Source organism: Bicyclus anynana, chromosome 1 (assembly GCF_947172395.1).
Source record: "Bicyclus anynana chromosome 1, ilBicAnyn1.1, whole genome shotgun sequence".
NCBI lineage: Eukaryota > Metazoa > Arthropoda > Insecta > Lepidoptera > Nymphalidae > Bicyclus > Bicyclus anynana.
The window spans coordinates 631,687-649,511 of record NC_069083.1 but is presented as its reverse complement, the minus strand read 5'-3'; the positions used below and the strand labels follow the sequence as shown (position 1 = coordinate 649,511).

General features: G+C 36.6%; 1 protein-coding gene across 1 annotated transcript; it reads left to right on the top strand.

Moving 5' to 3' along the window:
* The first annotated feature begins 2,984 nt into the window (after nucleotides 1–2,984).
* On the top strand, nucleotides 2,985–14,919 carry LOC112049903 (hairy/enhancer-of-split related with YRPW motif protein). The gene is made up of 3 exons (XM_024087964.2): nucleotides 2,985–3,494; nucleotides 4,971–5,179; nucleotides 12,629–14,919. The coding sequence occupies exons 1-3, from the start codon at nucleotides 3,307–3,309 to the stop codon at nucleotides 13,144–13,146; spliced, it is 915 nt and encodes a 304-aa protein (XP_023943732.2). The 5' UTR covers nucleotides 2,985–3,306; the 3' UTR covers nucleotides 13,147–14,919.
* The last annotated feature ends 2,906 nt before the right edge of the window (nucleotides 14,920–17,825 follow it).

Below are 17,825 nucleotides of genomic sequence, written 5' to 3'. Positions count from 1 at the left end.
AGAATAAACCTCAGCGTCCTCAGACAGGTGCCGCCTGCCAGCCTTTGTAGTGACGAAGGCTTTGTGCGATTTCAAAGAGAACTTTTGTACTTCAATGTTACACAAAACACTGCTCAAGTGCCTACATTCTGTTAAAAATGTACTTTTGATTAACTGTTGTATTTATTTTACGCTGTGGGAAGTTTTGGGGTTACTTGAATGAGCGAGTATTTGCTTATTTAATGGTTTGTTTTGTTTGTACTCAGGACTGCCTGCGGGCACTGTTACGTACCATTAATACTGCCTGAAGGCAGGTTCATGGTTCTTTTTAACGTGTTATAAGTTTGACGTGTCTGTCTGTCTGTCTATATGTGGCACCATAGCTCCCGAACGGATGAAGCGATTTCAATTTAGTTTCTTTTGTATTCAAGGTGACTTACGGGCGAGTGTTCTTGATGTTTGAAGAAAATCGGTTGAGCCGTTTAAAAGATTTGGGGGGTGAAAGTGGGGAAGGACAGCCGAATGTCTGCAAATATACTCGAGCGCGGTCTCAAATGAAAGCGAACTGAATTATGATTTGATCAAAAATGTAATTAATAATTTCATGACATTCGGGGATTTTTCAAAATTTTAAATGTTATGTTATTACCGTACTTAGCTGTATAAAGCTTTACACAATTTGTATAAGAACAAAACATTTTCTCTGGCATAATTTTGAATGAGAAAAATTAGAGGAAATAATAAGATTTAGTTGACTATGGCGCTCGTAACACATACTCGTAGAGCAAGTCACGTGTCCCGAGTGATGTCCCGAGTTGATGCAACTAGTGACGACATCTCTAGAGCGATTTTATACGTCAAATCCTTCAATCTCAATCTGAACGATTGAGATTGAAGGATTTGACTACCTAACCTACCATAGTCCATACATAGCTGTGGTAGGAACATGGGCTGACAACTTTTGGCTTTTATAAAGTGACGAAGGTGTGGCTATATCAGGCTCTTAGATCAATATAATGTAGACGCTCTTACAAACATACATATTCGATAAATAAAACCCTCCTTACACAGTCTGAGAAAAAGAGGTTCTATATATTATTTTATTTAAGTACATTAAGAACAACTATCGAACCATATTAAAGGAGTACATACTTTGTAAAAAACTGGCTTATTTTCGCGTTGGAGGCTCTCAAAGTAATAGGATAACGCGCAGAACAACACATCTTTGAAGTAAGGATTAACTTCTTTTGTGCTAAATCTTATAGGATTATGTTGGTTCAAAGAATTTCATCATGATGCTACAGATTCATAAAAAATGGTGCAAAATACTGTGAGATACTTTTTTAACTGACTACATAAAAGAGGTACATATGCATTATGTACAGATTAATGTGTGTAAAATTATGTGTGTGCATGTGCCTAACTACATATTTGCATGTCTGCGATTTTCACCAAAAATGCTAATCTGATTACGATGATACTTTCGCTGCTTAAATGCATATATTTATGATTTATTAGTAACCGTATTCAGAACTCAAGAGCTGTTCGAAATGTGGTTTGCTGGTAGTTTCATATTGTAGCTAGTTCTTTTTTAAGTCATTGACAAATTAGTTTCAAGTCATACTTTGTCAAGTTTTACTTGTCAATGTAACACCACCAAGTACCAAATTAAATCCGGTTTGGATTGGCTAACCACAATCCCGACGATGAAGCTATCAGTCAGTTAGTTATACGCGTACATGTAGGTGTTTACCTAGATAAGATACCGGAAACGCTGAGCACGCGTTGAAGTCTAAGGGAGCGTGTAGAGCGACGTAATTGTGTACATAGAGACGAACGTCATTCCTTGTTCACACTACGCTATTGTAGAACCCATGTTGCTAAACGAGTACCCACTCGAGCGTCGTGTGGATTAGATTTGTAAATTACTAAGATTATAGTCAGAAAAATGTCAGAGGTGAGGTAAAAATTTTGAGCTTACCGAAATCTTCAGAAAATATAACAGATTATTTTACGGACCAAATATCATTAAAAAAATTGTTTGTGCTCATGTCTCAAGAACAGAAATAGATGAATTTGTTCTGCAAGATTGTAACCCACCGATTCTATTAAGTTACGCTCAAAATGTCAGATTTTGGAAATAAGTAAGTAATTGGAGTCCATCTTATGACCTAGTTTTTGTATTTCCGAAGTTAGTGTTTGGATTTCTGTAACCGTATCCACCAACATTAAGGTCTCTTGATTATTAAAGTAGGTATACTTGATGGAGTATAAACAGAAAACTAACCAAAAAAATATGATAATATTATTTAATAATTTTTCAATCTTAGCATTTATAAAGTTAAAGACTCGTTTCATATTTCAGTATTTTCGGTATCACGTTTCCCAAAGTTATCTACCAGCAACTTTCCCTTTCTCCGCTAAAACAAATTACAATACGGATAGAGTTCCCTACAGTACCTACGGATTTATCAAATATTAATCAAAGAGCGTAGAATTAAGTTTCACAATAGCCGGCGAGCGTGTCACATCTCTACGCGGAGCCTCCACAAACAATAGCCTTCGTTCAATGAAATTGCGTTTCCTAATTGACGCCGCTTCCCACCGTGTGTCGGCCACGCGGCCTTTTCAGATATATTAAAACCAAAAAAACACCCCTTTCTCATCCCTAACCCTATAAAAATACCGACTATATTCCTGTGATTAACTTTTCAAATAATACATTAAATGTTGTCAACCCTATTTGATCTCACATTGCAACCGACTCAAATGTTACTGCTATAAAAATAAGGTTCTAAATCGCATAATTGGGTTGTATCTACAACATTGTTTGCACTGAAACATTGCAAAGTTATAGTGCAGTCACGCATGCCTTAGTGCATGGTGATAGAGGTTGTTTTGGTGCGGTTTGTGATTGATGGTATGTTTGCGGGACGTAAAGCAGGGTCGCCACAGGGCCGGGAGGCGGCCGGCCGCGCACGCGGCAGCACACTCCGCGGCCGGCGGTGGACGCGCGCGCACGTGTGTCGCATGCGCACATACTACGCTCAACAAGTTCCTGCTACTTCATAGACGACTGGACACTTGTTTACTTAATTGATAAGAAACTTGGTGTAATGTGATCAATTTTAAATTTGATGATTTTTTGGACACGGTTATGTTTTTCAAAATAACAAATTAAACTTAATTTTTGAGATATTAGTGCTAAAGGAACGGATTTAGTTGTTAATTAAATAGTTGTCTTAATAAAGTTTGTTTTGAACTAAAAAAGTGCAAGTGAAAGTGTGGATTTATACATTTTGTGCAAGTAGCATTACATACTCACAAATGATGGAGTACCAGCGCCACATGGAGCCCAGCGCTCACCAGGCGCAGGGCCAGGGCCCGCAATGGGCCCCGCAGTACGGCTGGGGCCCGCCGGCGCCCCCGCCCGCGGCGCCCGCGCAGAGGTCCAAGAGGACCCACTCTGAGAGTGAAGACGATGCCTTCTCAGAGGAGAGCAGCAAGGATGCGCAGTCAGTATTTTTCATTTCACTTTTACTTAACACGGACGAACTTCGTTCGTACAACGCAAAACTTATTATACACAGAATATGCTTATTATGCAAAAGATAATAATGTCAATTTAAAATAATAAAAGCACACAAGTCGCCTTTTTCAACGAACTTTGTTGATAAATTAAGTCATTGATAAAGTGATTATTTTTATGGTAATAGAAAAAAGTCAGTCTAACATACTGACAGAAGATAAAAAGGATTCTTATAAGAAAAACTAATTGGTTCATCATTTTGTGAACACTAATAACAATGTGCCGTAGACGAGCGCTACGCGCGTAGCTCCTCTACGAATAATCGCTTTTACTCGTATATTACTAAAACTTAACTTAGTAGAAAGTACCCGTTTGTTAGTTATCTATTAAACGTATACATAATAGATACTTTTATTATATTATACTACTTTAATAAATATACTATAACCTACTGTAACATACGCACTATAACGCCGTATTTATTTGCGAATACGTGAATATTCGTATTTATTATTTCAAATAATTTGCTCATAGTTTTTTGCAGTAATAAATTCAATAAAAATTAATGCTTAAAATAAATAACTTTCTTTATTCGAAAAATCAGCTAAAAAGAAGTTATTATCAATCTTATTTTTGCAAAGAAAATATTAACCAAAAGTTAGTAAAACTAGACTGACTTTTGACAGTAATAGGGCAAAGTTCAGCGATTTGTTTAAGAGAAAGTCTAACCTTTGACCTTAAAGTCGACTGTATAAGTCGGCCGCATTTAAATATAATATCGGCTCAATCTCTGATTCTAGTAAATGTAAAATAAGTTTAGATTCGAGAGTCAACTTCGAGGTAAACATATTTGCTATCTAGTTCAATTAATGAGCAAACAAATTATGCCTTTGAAGTATACAAATAATAGTACTTGTAATAGAGTTACGCCTAAGAAGAAAAAGTATAACTAAAATATTTTTAATGAGAGCAACTGTTGAGTAGAGTTTTCCTTTTGTAACCTATATTAATTAAGTTTAAAATCAAACGGATAAGCTGATTAAAGTGCTGTTTGGCGGGTATGTTTTGACCATTTGACGACCCATCGGATGTTAATCATAATGACTGGGACTGGGCTTAACGTACTCTCGACACGGGGGTGACACCACCAACGTCCCAACTTCGGGTAGAAAATTTGTTTTAAAAAGAAAGAAAAGCTCAATATCTTACTGCCCGACGACCTAGGCTACACAGGAGGCAGGCGATAAATCTATGTATTCGTGTCAGTGCTTGGAACCAAACTCCTTTGAAACGACTCGACAGACTTACTTATATTCAGAAGGTCCGACAAAAGATTGCAAAATGTTTTTCGTCCTTCCACCCCCTATTTTTTGATCGCGATTTTAGGATAGTAGTAGATGAGATTTATATAGCAAAACGTAGTGTAGTCAGTTCGTATACTTAAACCTTTATCTTTGTTTAGGTCCCCGGGCGGTGACTCGTGTCAGCTGATGACGCGCAAGCGGCGGCGTGGCGTCATCGAGAAGAAGCGGCGCGACCGCATCAACACGTCGCTGTGCGAGCTCAAGCGGCTGGTGCCGGCCGCCTGCGAGAAGCAGGGCAGCGCCAAGCTGGAGAAGGCGGAGATCCTGCAGCTCACCGTCGACCACCTCAAGATGCTGCACTCCAAAGGTACTAGCGGACTTCTTTTTTACATTATACCAACAGACCCCCGTGTTTTCAGCTTCGTATTTTTCCTTCACTGGAAAATTGAAGGTAAAATATAACCTACGTTACACCCTGATAATGTAGCTTTCCATTGGTGTAAGAAACTTTCAAATCGGCCCAGTATTGCCTATTCAATTCAAACAAACAATCAAATCTTTCCCCTTTATACTATTAGACTATGCAAAGATGTGGAACGCCATGTAAGCTTCTGTTTCATCTACAATATGGGTATTTTTAGGTCAAGGGTGAATGGACATCTTCTAGACAAGCGCGTTCCACCATAGGCTGCATGATTGTTTATCAGGAGTGATTGCAGCCAAGTGCTTACTTATACTCGTACATCATAACGAAAAATATTACAAATATTTCTTAAACTACCAAGACAGGAAAAAATTACAAGATAAATCATAAGTCCAGACAAAAATTTACAGTTACAAATACTAAATTGAAACTTCCCAGTCTCAGTTGAATAGTAAGTAATTCTATAGACTGTATTTATCCTGTCATTCATTATAATATGGGTTGAAATCAATTCATTTCCGTTTCCTTCAAATTAACAAAAATGCCGTTACGGTTCCGTAAAAAACGACTTCGAATTGCGAAAAAGCAAAAGTATTTTACCGTTCGTTCCGCTTTCCGGTTTCGAAAAAAAAACTTTTAATGAAAAAGCTAGACATTAAAAACACCCAAGCAATTTCAATTAGAAATACAAGGTTGAGTTTATATTAATAAAATCTGTTATGAATCAAAATATCTTTCAAAAGTGTTGTTGTAGAAATTGAGGAAAATTAAATAAGAGGAATGAACTTTTAACAACAACAACTTTTAACATTTCAAATATTTGCTTCAATATTTTTGAAGTCTTTTAATTAAAAGTTAAGAAAGTATTTTGGAATGTGATATTTCAGTACAGCGCCTACTTTAGCATTTTGTTTACGATCACCTATTTGACAAGATTAATAGACCAATAATGTATAATTAATATGTACATAAATTATATATTATGTAAGTAAGTCATTTAAAAATAAGACGTTACTTAATACACATTATGGCGAGAGGATGTCTTCATAGCCGAGCCGTGATAGCTCAGTGGATATGACCTGTGCCTTCGATTCCGGAGGGTGTGGATTCGAATCCGGTCCGGGGCATGCACCTCCAACTTTACAGTTGTGTGCATTATAAGAAATTAAATATCACGTGTCTCAAACGGTGAAGGAAAAACATCCTGAGGAAACCTGCATACCTGAGAATTTTCTCTGCGTTTGTGAAGTCTGTCAATCCGCATTGGGCCAGCGTGGTGGCCTCTCATTCTAGGAGGAGACTCGATCTCAGCAGTGAGCCCAATATGGGTTGATAATGATGATTATTTCATCATTGTTTTCATAAACTTAAAAACGTAACCTAATATAAAATTTTATGGAAATCTTACTTTCGTTTTCGAGATCACGAAATTAGATTGACAACAAACAAACTTCATATGTCTGTTTCGGGTCTTATTTTCGCACACATGTACAGATCAGTAGCGGTTTGCACACACGTGGGCCGCTATCATGTTATCAATGTGTCACGGAGCCATTCCCACGCTGCTTCCGGGTGCGACAGGTGCTGTTAGTGTAGCGAGAGATTACCTTTACATTATGAGCTTTAATAATATAGGATTAACGACTAAATTCATGTGATTATGTTTTAATAATGTTAGTTGTAGCATGTAATAGATAGTAGTTAATTTGGGCCAGTTGATGTATTTATAGGCAGGAGCGTTAGACGAGATATTACGATGTATTTGGCTAGACTGTATTATGAGTTCACTATTGATTAATTATTATTATTATTACCTCATTTATAATATTACAAATCAAAGTTATTTTTTTATTATTCAAAGTTAGTTATTTTTACTTCGTCAACCCCAAATTAGGATTAAAAATTTTAAAAGTTATAAAAAAATACTTGTTGTGTTCTTAATCTTACTATTCAAAGATCAAATTACAGTAGCTGATGACTTAACCACTCGGCTACTGGGAAAAAGTAGTAGTAAAAAAATTACAATTACAAACAAAATGAAAGGTATATAGTTATATTCTGTGCCCTAACAATGTCATAATAATTTATCAAGTAGTTACAGTGTAAATGCATAAACAAACAAACAAACAACTACATTTTGTTTATCTTCGTATATAAATTAGGTATATGTTAGGTTTTATTAAGCAGTACAACACAGAGAAGTCATTGAGAAGGGACGTCAAGTTATGTATAATTAATAAAGCAACGTTGCTTCCGGTGGTCGGTGGTTACGAGTTAAACCGCAGAGCGTGCTGGAGATTGCAGCAATTACAGCAAAGGTCACCGACTGTAGGCAGGGAGAGTCGGGAGTTTACCTATTCATAATGGGTCGTCAAATAATTGTGCGGTTTACGGTTTGTTGAATAGTTTTCTTTTATTTATAACCGTATCCCGGAAGTATAATGTATTTATGTTTCTGTGATTCCTCTTCTACTTTGGAGCAATTAATTTGTAAAGTAGGCACTGCTTTTTGTCTCTACACTTGGCATGCTTTTCACTTCGAATACATTCACTTCACTTCACATTGAATATATTAGTTATGAATTAATCGTTGAATAAATAACTTAAACTTAATCCAATAAGGTTTAGTAGTTTTTGAAATAATCGCGGATATACAAACATCCTATAGTACCTACATGTATAAATTAATACATAAGGGTTGAAAAAAGAACCTCTTTTAAAATTTAATTTATCTTAGTTGTTTTAGTCAGTAAAGATTTTTTTTTAATTGCTATGACACAGAAACGTTGCCCAAAACTTAGTTTTTAAATACCGAACGCAGACAAAGGTGAAGACCGCGAGTATTTAAATGAATAAATCACCAAAAAAGTCTCTAAATCGATTAAGCTTAACCGTCAATATTTCCACAATGGCAGTCTATTAAGTATTTAAAACCGCATCAAAACTATTAACAGCGGTCACAATATCCCGCCGCTACCCAGGTAGGGGACAGACAGACAGACGGACCGACACCTGGCGCTAGAAAAACACACCAACAGGAAGTGACCGATAGCCCGCTTAGTGATATGCGATCTGCTTTTTTGTCCCTCCCCACTTCTGTTTCCGAAGATATTTGTAATATAGGTTAATGTGTGATTTTGTTTATTAAAAAAAAATTAAAAAAATCCTTTGACATAACATGTCTGGCGATACTATGGCCTTGTTTTTCCACCAGAACCTTAGCACAAGTTCTTAAATCCGTAGCGGTTCCATAATGTTTAGCCGTTTCGTAACCGAAGGCCTAATAAACTAATCGCAAAACGACTTTGGAAGTTATTGACCATTTCATTCACTCAATTTGTACCATTTACATTGAGGTAACTTACTTGCCTTTAAATAAGTTTGACAAATATAATGATTTTGCAAATGGTTGCGGTAAGCCACCAGGCAGCTTTGTTTTGTTCCGGCCTGAAGGAATATTGCTTTTTTGATATTATAGTAGCTGTAGAGCTTCTTGTGGTGGAGCTGGTCTGTGATAGCAGTACTACTATCGCCGCGCACATCGTCACAGATCCGCCTCGTACGTATTGGTGAATCGCATCAAACGGATTTTTATTTCTAAGATAGATAAAATCCGTTCGATACAATCCGTACAATGTCGATCAGTGGATGCACTTGCATGACTTTCTATACCAAGAACACTAAAATACGTTTGATGCGATGCGTCCGATACGTACGATGCGGATCAGTGGACGCCTACGTTATTGCACAGGGTAACACTTTGTAGGACGTCCTTGCACGCCCTGTGAAGTGTTGCTATGTTATAGGCTACGGCGATAAAGCTCGCTTTAGCTACGTAAAGAAAACAGACAAAATATAAATACATCCAAAAATAATTAAAGATAAAATAAACAACTACTAGACAATAATAAACCCTGTACCTAATTACATCGGCTACGGTACCAGTAAGTCATCAAAGCGCCATTCAATAAATCCGAACCCGAAGTTTATTTGATCGAGTGACCCCCAGCCTCGGCAGCTAACAGGGGGTGCGTGGGAACCGAACCCGCGACCCTGTCTCACTCGCCGGCAGCCGCGGAGGGCCGAGAAACATCCCTCCCGCAAATACCCTCGGATTATAAACGTATGCTGAATTTAACTTTCAAATAATAGGGATAATCGCTTTTAACATAATAAAATCGTAAGCTAAATCTGTATCGTTAAATATATATTTTGTATCTACAGAGGCTAATCACACTAAATACACACAGAGCAGCGTGGTGGGTTTAAGCTCCAAATGAATCTGTCATATAAAAAACTAGCGGGTGCCGCGTGAAATTTTGTTTTTCACAAATCCCTCGGGAACCATGGATTTTTCCGAGATGAAAAGTAGCCTATGTGTTAATCCAGAGTAAAATCTATTTCCATTCCAAATTTTAGCCAAAACGGTTCAGTAGTTGCGGCGTTAAATAGTTAAACATTTATATACAAACTTTCGCCATAATATTAGTAGTATAATATTAGCTTTGGTTTATAATATTTATAATAGTAGGACAGGATAGTCCTGAGAGGAGGTATGTGCAGACATAGAATACCTCCTCCGTAGACCGTCCGACCGTCATTAAAATATACTGATAATGACGATGATTATTGACGTTAGACCTTAATCTGCAATATCCGGCGGCAATCAATCAATAAATTTTAATATAATTTAATATATAAAGACACGAGTAATTAAAAAAGTCAATAGCAAATTAATTAAATCAAACTTAGTAATCAAACTTATTGTGTAGTTATAAATAATTGTTGTTGACTGATAAGTAGTTCCACATGGAATAATAAGTATCCTGTTAGGTAGAGGTAGGTATAAAGACACGTACTCAGCGAGAGTGCGTGTAACCCAATAGACCAATAACCAAAAATTTTTAAAAACTTAATCTACATTCGCATCCCCCCATCACGCGCGTATTGTGAACGGGTGACAAGCGGAAATGAGACGGAATCTACTTCCCAAAAACTTCTCTAAAAGGGTTGCACCCCACCTGTGGACAAAAAAGCTAAGGAAAAAATACTAGGAGTTCAAAAAAACGAAAGGAAGTAACTACACAATGACCGAAAAAGACTACCTACTTCAAAACGTTGATTAATAATCGAGTATATACCATAAATACTATTTAAATAATAAAAGAAATGGAATTGAGTGCTTGTTCCATAAAATACACCAAAAGTATAGAAAACGTCAATAATAAAAAAAATCCGTCTTGCTGTTTGCGTTAATCTCGAGAAATTAATACATAATAATGGATATATCGACGACTTAAATCTTGCCAATTTATAATGTACAATTTAATATTAGGGAAATATAAATGAATGTTTTGTTTCAATTAAATACAAATTCATATCCGGAGTTTTTTATTTTAACACGTCAGCTTGTTTGTTATATTATAGCAAGCAAGTATCACTAATATGTCGAAATTAACCAAAATATATACGAAATATTAATGTGTATCATTACTCATTCATTCTTGTACAAAGCAATAAATCCAAGGCGTCGGTACTACAGTCTTTTGTAACGCTATAATAATATGCACTTCGTTTGAACCGCTCAGCCCTACGCGGTGTCCCGGTGGCCCACTGGCGTAGTAACGTACTAGTACGCAACCCTTACGGACCTTGTACGATAGCGGATTCTGTTATTGAACTTTTTTCCCTACGGAAGAACACCGGAAACTCGAGCTTTTTGTTAGGGTTGTCAAACTCGGATTTGATGTAAGTCAAACTTTAAAATGATAAACTCAAGTTTATTAGAAGTTAAATTTTATAAAACCCCCCAAATAATAATTTTGCGAAACTAAAGACTAGAAATCTTCCGTTACTATTTAACCCAAATATCATGCTCGTTTTGGTAAATGAAAAATACCGTAACGGCAGACGTTCAAGTATAAAAATTATCAATTTATATTTGTAGTGTTTCTTTAACATAATTTAAAAGCCTTAATTGTACTTTACGTATTATAAACATCATTGAAGCTTTTCTTACCATTTACCCCAATTATCAAGCCGAATTCGTTTTGGTATATTGTCGCTAAATTAAATTATCAATTTTTAATTTTAATTGAAGGTATATTATTTACTAAAATGAAAATTGACAACCCTTGTTACCGTTAATAAAATCTATCTCTTTTGCACGTACCTGTACATTGACACCCGTCTCTGTCTTCGTTTAGTAAGATGGGAGGGTAGAGTTGAATGGAGCTTTCTTGTTTTTTTTTCATTCTTTGTACGTACTTTTTCATTCATTGTACATCTGCATTAAAAGGACAAGTTATTTTTATCTTTTCACTTAAGTTTAACCCCTTACACTTCGTTATGTACAGCTGGGGTGCTCGCAATTTTGTAAATTATACAATAAATAATATCTTTTGTAATAAAAAAAAAACACGCGTGATAAGAAAAACAAACGAGGCTGCAAGCAAATTTATAATTCATTGAAACATTTCACAATTTCATTAAGACTTACACAGCTTGTAACCCATATTTTCTTTCTACTAATAATAATATTGCAGGATCGATGGAGAAAACAAATAGCCCACCTAAATTTAAGTGGAAAGCTTCGCTTATAGCAGGAAGTCACGAAAGGAAAGTTGCTAAGAACACTTTCTGTAATTCACTACCCTGCGGTGGTCTAATTGAAGTATAATTGTTCAGAAAAATAAGGCAATTAATTATATTAAATCGAGGTATAATTTCACCAGAGTTTTAAAACAAAACGATGGAGATCTTTGGTTAAACTAAGCATACTCGTAATAGGTTTTTCCGTATTCGAACTTTGTCAGAAACAACCCTAAAAGCACCATTTGTTTCCTTTTCAGTTGAAGAATGAACTTGTTTCGTTGACATGAAATTCTCAACAACAACACACTTTAATTAGTAGTATCTAGTAATAAATAAATAAAGCCGAACGAACGTTTTAATAATATCACAATTACATAGGTACTTGGGTTCGAACCCGTATCTCTTCGCCCATCGCAACCGGTGTAGTTTGCCAATTCCAGCTGCCCGCTGTACCGGAAATTCGATATATATCGTATTCTTATCTTATTTACCAGTCTCAAGGGTGGTGACTTCTAGTAATATTATTGTTAAATCAAAAGAAAATTATGCGACATCATAAATATCCACTCCAATTAGTAGCAGTACTATACGGGTGTTATAGCCTTGTTGGACAGATCCGATCGACAACTTCTTTCGATTTTAATTTTCGAAGCGTTTGCGATTGTAGACGGAGAATCGATGCGCCACTTGGCTACAGGCCTAGCCTTACAGTGTGCCATTTAAATAGACTAATTATGATGATTATATAATAGTAGCTGTTATTATTAGTCAAGCGCTAATAAATGTTGTTCTTTCCAGGTCTCGACACGTACGCTTACGACCCGCAGCGCTACGCGATGGACTACCACAGCATCGGCTTCCGGGAGTGCGCCGCCGAGGTCGCGCGGTACCTCGTCAGCTGCGAGGGGCTCGACATCCAGGACCCCTTGCGACTACGCCTGATGAGCCACTTGCAGTGCTTCGCGGCGCAGCGGGAGTTGGCTTCTAAATCCAACTGGGGGTACCCTCAATACCCCGCAGTACCACAGACGATAACCCAGCCTCAGCACGGGTATACAGAGTTGAGGGAACCTCCAGTGTCGACCGCTGTGTCAACGGCCGCGCCTTCAATAGCTGCCCCCCTATCAGCACCACCGACGTATACCCACTACCCCCCCGCGCCTCCAGGGCCACCTGGACCTTCAGCACCCCCTGGTCACCCCGCGCCACCTGCCCCCCACTACCCCGCTCCGTACCCTCACCATCCACCACACCATCAGTACTCACAGAACAGTTCCAAACCGTATCGACCTTGGGGTGCTGAGTTAGCTTATTAATTTGATAAATTTTTATAGTGCTAGGAATTATACATAAATTAATAGTAGCTTCAGCCGTGGCTAGCTACCGCTCAAATGCAAAACATGGATTCGTAATCGATACGAATTCGAAACATAGATTTTTTAATAAAGCACAAGTTGAACATAGAATTAATAAAGTTGTCAAGATTCAATTCGGTTCTAAAAAAAAAATTGCAAACAGTTATGATATCCTTTGTGCCAATTCATTATCCCAGAGTGCTCCAGTAGGTTACGTAAAACACACGGAAAAGCATAATTTCATAAATAGATTTATGTACAATTTCTACCATTTCAAAAAATATGTACGTTGTTGTAGATCTCAGAGTTTAACAAAAAAACTTAGCTAAACTTATATTTGAAGACTGTTACGATTAGATATAAAATATATAAATAAATAAGTTGTGTGATACATATAGTATATAAAATTAGTTTATTTTTACCTAATGTGAATATATTGGGACCAAAAACCAAGCTTTAATGTTTATGATAAAATGTATTTTGATTGTATAAGTCAAACGTAGGAGGAAATCCTTAAAGGTATGTCCAGTCATGAATGCCTTGTTAAATTAAATAGCAAACTCTTTTTCTTTTGAAGTTTTTGAAAATGTCGTTACATAGCTTAAAGCCGGGTTTAAATTTGTCTGACGTGTCGTGTCGTGACGCATCAGAACAGAATCGGTATCAAACATTTTGAATGCGGCACATCAGAAGCCATCACGACATGTCACAACACATAAGTGTAAACGTTGCCATATAAAATGTGCGATACCGATTCTGTTCGGAAGTGTCACGACACGACACGTCAGAGAAATATAAATCCGGCTTTATTCTGGTCTATCTTGCAGTAGTATTATTTTGTAATTTTGTAAAATTCATTACTGATTGTTGTAGGTTTTGAATTCGTCTCTCATTCTCTTTATTGTGTTAGCTACAAAGAGATGGAAATAAATTCAAGATAGTTATAAAACATAACACCGCTAGTCCGTGCACTTCGTTACAAAGTGCCACTTCACTTCTCTTCAGACCTCACTTTTATAGCAGTATCAAAAACTATTATGCAGCAGCTAAGAAAATAAAATCGGCTTACTACTTAATTAATAATTACTTACCTTGTGTGTATATTTATTATAATGTATGTACTTTTAATCCAATGAATTATATTGATTGCAGTAATGGCAAACAAAAATAATGTTAATATTTTTTGTATGAAACTTGTACATTTATTTTTTTCTTTAGAACATTACTTTCTGTAATATTTTTCTATTATAACTATTAATTGAATTAAAAGAAAGAAAAAAATAATTGAAAATATACCAGTAGCACCTGTTTATGTTTACGGAAATCTATCGCCTCTAAGACGTTCATTTAAAAGCATACAATTATGTATTCATTATTAATAAATATGCACCCCAGAATGTTAATCCTCGTTTGTGCTGTTTAAAGGAAGAATTGTTCTACCTCACAAAGAGGCCTAATACTTTTAAAACCTTATCTTCACTATTTGTGTTACTTTAAATTTTCAAAAACACTACAAGTTAGATCGGATAAGCCTCTGTGTAATAAAAAAATAAAATAATGCCATCGTCTAATTTGTGATTGGCACAAGGTTGTGAAATATATTTTTAAAAATTTTGTGTATATTTTGTGTGGATTATTAACTTGAATAGACCAGAATGTATATATTTTTTTGTAAATATCGAAATCGCGTGCTTATTGAGCAAGATAAATTAAATTATTTTTCAATATTTAAAAGTTGTTTTTCTTTCTAATAATAATTGGAGTGATGGATTGGAGCCTATAGCATTTTTTTTACTTTGGATAACGTCGTTGCATTCGTTAAGCAAATTAAATCAATTATTCACTAATTATATTTATATTATTTGTATAACTTATGTGCATACAATAATGTAGTTTAACTGCCATATTAAAAATGTAAATGTATATTTTTATACACAAAAATTAAAAATGGAAGTAGACAATAAAATATGCTGAACCAGTAACGTGTTAATGTTAATTAACACATAAAAACGTAACGAACTATTTTCCATTAAGCCGTGTGCGCACTACGGGTCGGGTGGAAATGAAATAAATTAGCAATAAACAGTGCACAGGTGTCGCGGCGCTGCAGTTAGTGCCGACCCTGCACATGTCACCGCTGACAGGGTTGCCACGCTCGGGAAAAAGACGACTAGACGATCCCCCGCGGTTTCACCCTCGCAGTTCCTATTCTCGTAGGAATACGCGGATACAATATACCGTATGTTACTCACTGATAATGCAGCTTTCAATTGGTGAAAGAATTTTTAAAATCTGTTTCGGAGCCTATTCGTAACAAACAAAAATCGAATCTCACTCATCTGAAATACTCACCTATCTTACGAGTAGGCCGAAGGTTCAATACTTTGACTCATATCGGGGAAAAATTCATTGTTCATAGACATGGTCTATAATAAATAATTAAAAAAAAAGCGCAAATTTATCAATTATGCACCCAAACTTTAGAAACATTGATTCATTATTGAAGAAAACATTGTATTTAAAACCCACGACTTTATATCTGCATAATATACAAATATATCATTCGTAATGCATTTAAGAGACACTGGGACATTACTTTCACGATTCAAAAGAATTGATGAAAGTCAATTGAAAAGAAAGAAGCATAATGTAGTAGTCCACAATATAGTATTATCTATGTAAAACATTCAGTCGTATAGAATATTATTGTAAATTGAAATAAAAAGTCCAGTGACCTATTTTGAACCGCGAAAAGCAAGTGACAACCCTACCCCGGGGTCCGATTTAAATGTATTCCACACATATCGTCCCACTTCAACGATTGTATGGGATATCGCCACCCCTGTGTTTCCCACGAATGGCGTCCCTCTCGCGCGCACAGTTTGCGCGATGTCCATCCCTCTCGCACTTCCGTAGGAAGGCCGAGGGTGCAAAAACGTAATTTTTTGTGCGCTCGTGTGCGTGCCGTGTGGCGGTATGTGTAACAACTTGATGCGAGTTCCTTCCTTCCTTCCTTCTGTACGGGAATCTCTAACTGGACACCTGGATCGACGTCCATTTTGACAGTATTTTATAATAGAGGGGTTAATTTTGACAGTATTTTATAATAGAGGGGTTAATTTTGACAGTATTTTATAATAGAGGTGTCCACCACGCTGGCCCATACGGATTGGTAGACTTCACACACGTAGAGGATTTAAAACAATCTCTGGTATGCAGGTTTCCTAACGATGTTTTTCCTTCAGCGTGTGAGACACGTGATATTAAATTTTTCTGGAGGTGCATGCCCCGGAGGAGATTGAAACCTACACCATCTGGAATCGGAGGCAGAGATCATATTCACTGGGCTATCACGACTTTTAACATACTTACTTATATTTATACATTTCCGTTTTTTTCAGGCTATAGATAATTCATACAAGTTATAATTAATAAATTTTGTTTGGTCATTCTATAATCTATAAACGTGTGTGTTTCGAGACGTTCGACAGAAGTGGTAACTTGAACCTGCTGCCGTATGCGTGAGAGAAAGGAAAGCCAGACAGAGTGGCGCCGTAACGCGTTAGGTTACGCGTGGATTTACAAGCCGGAGGTCCTGGGTTTGATCCCCGGCTGGGCCGATTGAAGTTTTCTTAATTGATTCAGGTCTAAATTAGGAAAACTTCGGAAGTCCCTGCCAAAGGCCTAGGCCTGCAGTGGATGTTCATCGAATGACATGATGATGATGATTCATATCACAACACAGAGAAACAATGCAGAGGTTGAAATAAGAATGGCGGTAGTACATTCCTGAGTGAGTTCTGTCTGGTGTTCTACTACTCTAATTTTCAGTTCAGCTATTTGACTCACTGGACAGTGGACATCTCTTTGCTGTATTCATCATTAAGACGCAACCCACGCAGCCTTCAACAAACTGTGAAGATAAACATTTATCTACCCAATACCCTTATACCTAATCTGACTGAAGTCTGAACACGATATTTGTGTAAGCAAGATAACTAGTTATGTGCTGAACTAAAGATAGAACTATTTAGTTTAATAGCAAAGACTTGACCTACTGTAATTATTTTTCAGTTTGGAAAAACTGCTAATATAATTGGTACAGGAGCAAAAATTCTGGTTAGTTTATTTTAAAGAACTATACTTTGGCTTCGATGCTGGAGGGTGTAGGTTTGAATCCGGTCCGGGGCTAGCACTTCAAATTTTTGAGTTACGTAATAAAAAAATTAAATAGGTATCACGTGTTTCAAACGGAGAAAAAAAACACATCCTGAAGAAACTTGCATACCTGAGAATTTTCTTAATTCTCTACGTGTGTGAAGTGTGCCAATTGGGCCAGCGTGGGCTATGGCTTAACCTCTCTTATTCTGAGAGGAGGCTCGTGCTCAGCAGTGAGCCGTAAATGGGTTGATAATGATGACCACACTGGCCGAATGACAATGACAGACTTCACATACAAAGAGAGTTAAGAGCTTTTGTTCAGAAATATTTGAGAAATGGCTTTATTTATAGTTTAACTAATCAAGGAAACAAATGCCTAGACCTAGCGGTATGACTCTTGATCGTAAAGTTATCAGTAAAAGGTTGCTCGTTAAAATTTTATTAAATATCAGACTTCTGGCCTTTGAAAAGTTTTCAGC

Bases quoted from the DNA above. Each gene is read 5' to 3' on its own strand.
- LOC112049903 (XM_024087964.2), top strand. From the start codon at position 3,307: ATGATGGAGTACCAGCGCCACATGGAGCCCAGCGCTCACCAGGCGCAG. The intron at 3,495-4,970 runs GTCAGTATTTTT...ATCTTTGTTTAG, and splicing joins GAGAGCAGCAAGGATGCGCA to GTCCCCGGGCGGTGACTCGT. The intron at 5,180-12,628 runs GTACTAGCGGAC...TGTTCTTTCCAG, and splicing joins CAAGATGCTGCACTCCAAAG to GTCTCGACACGTACGCTTAC.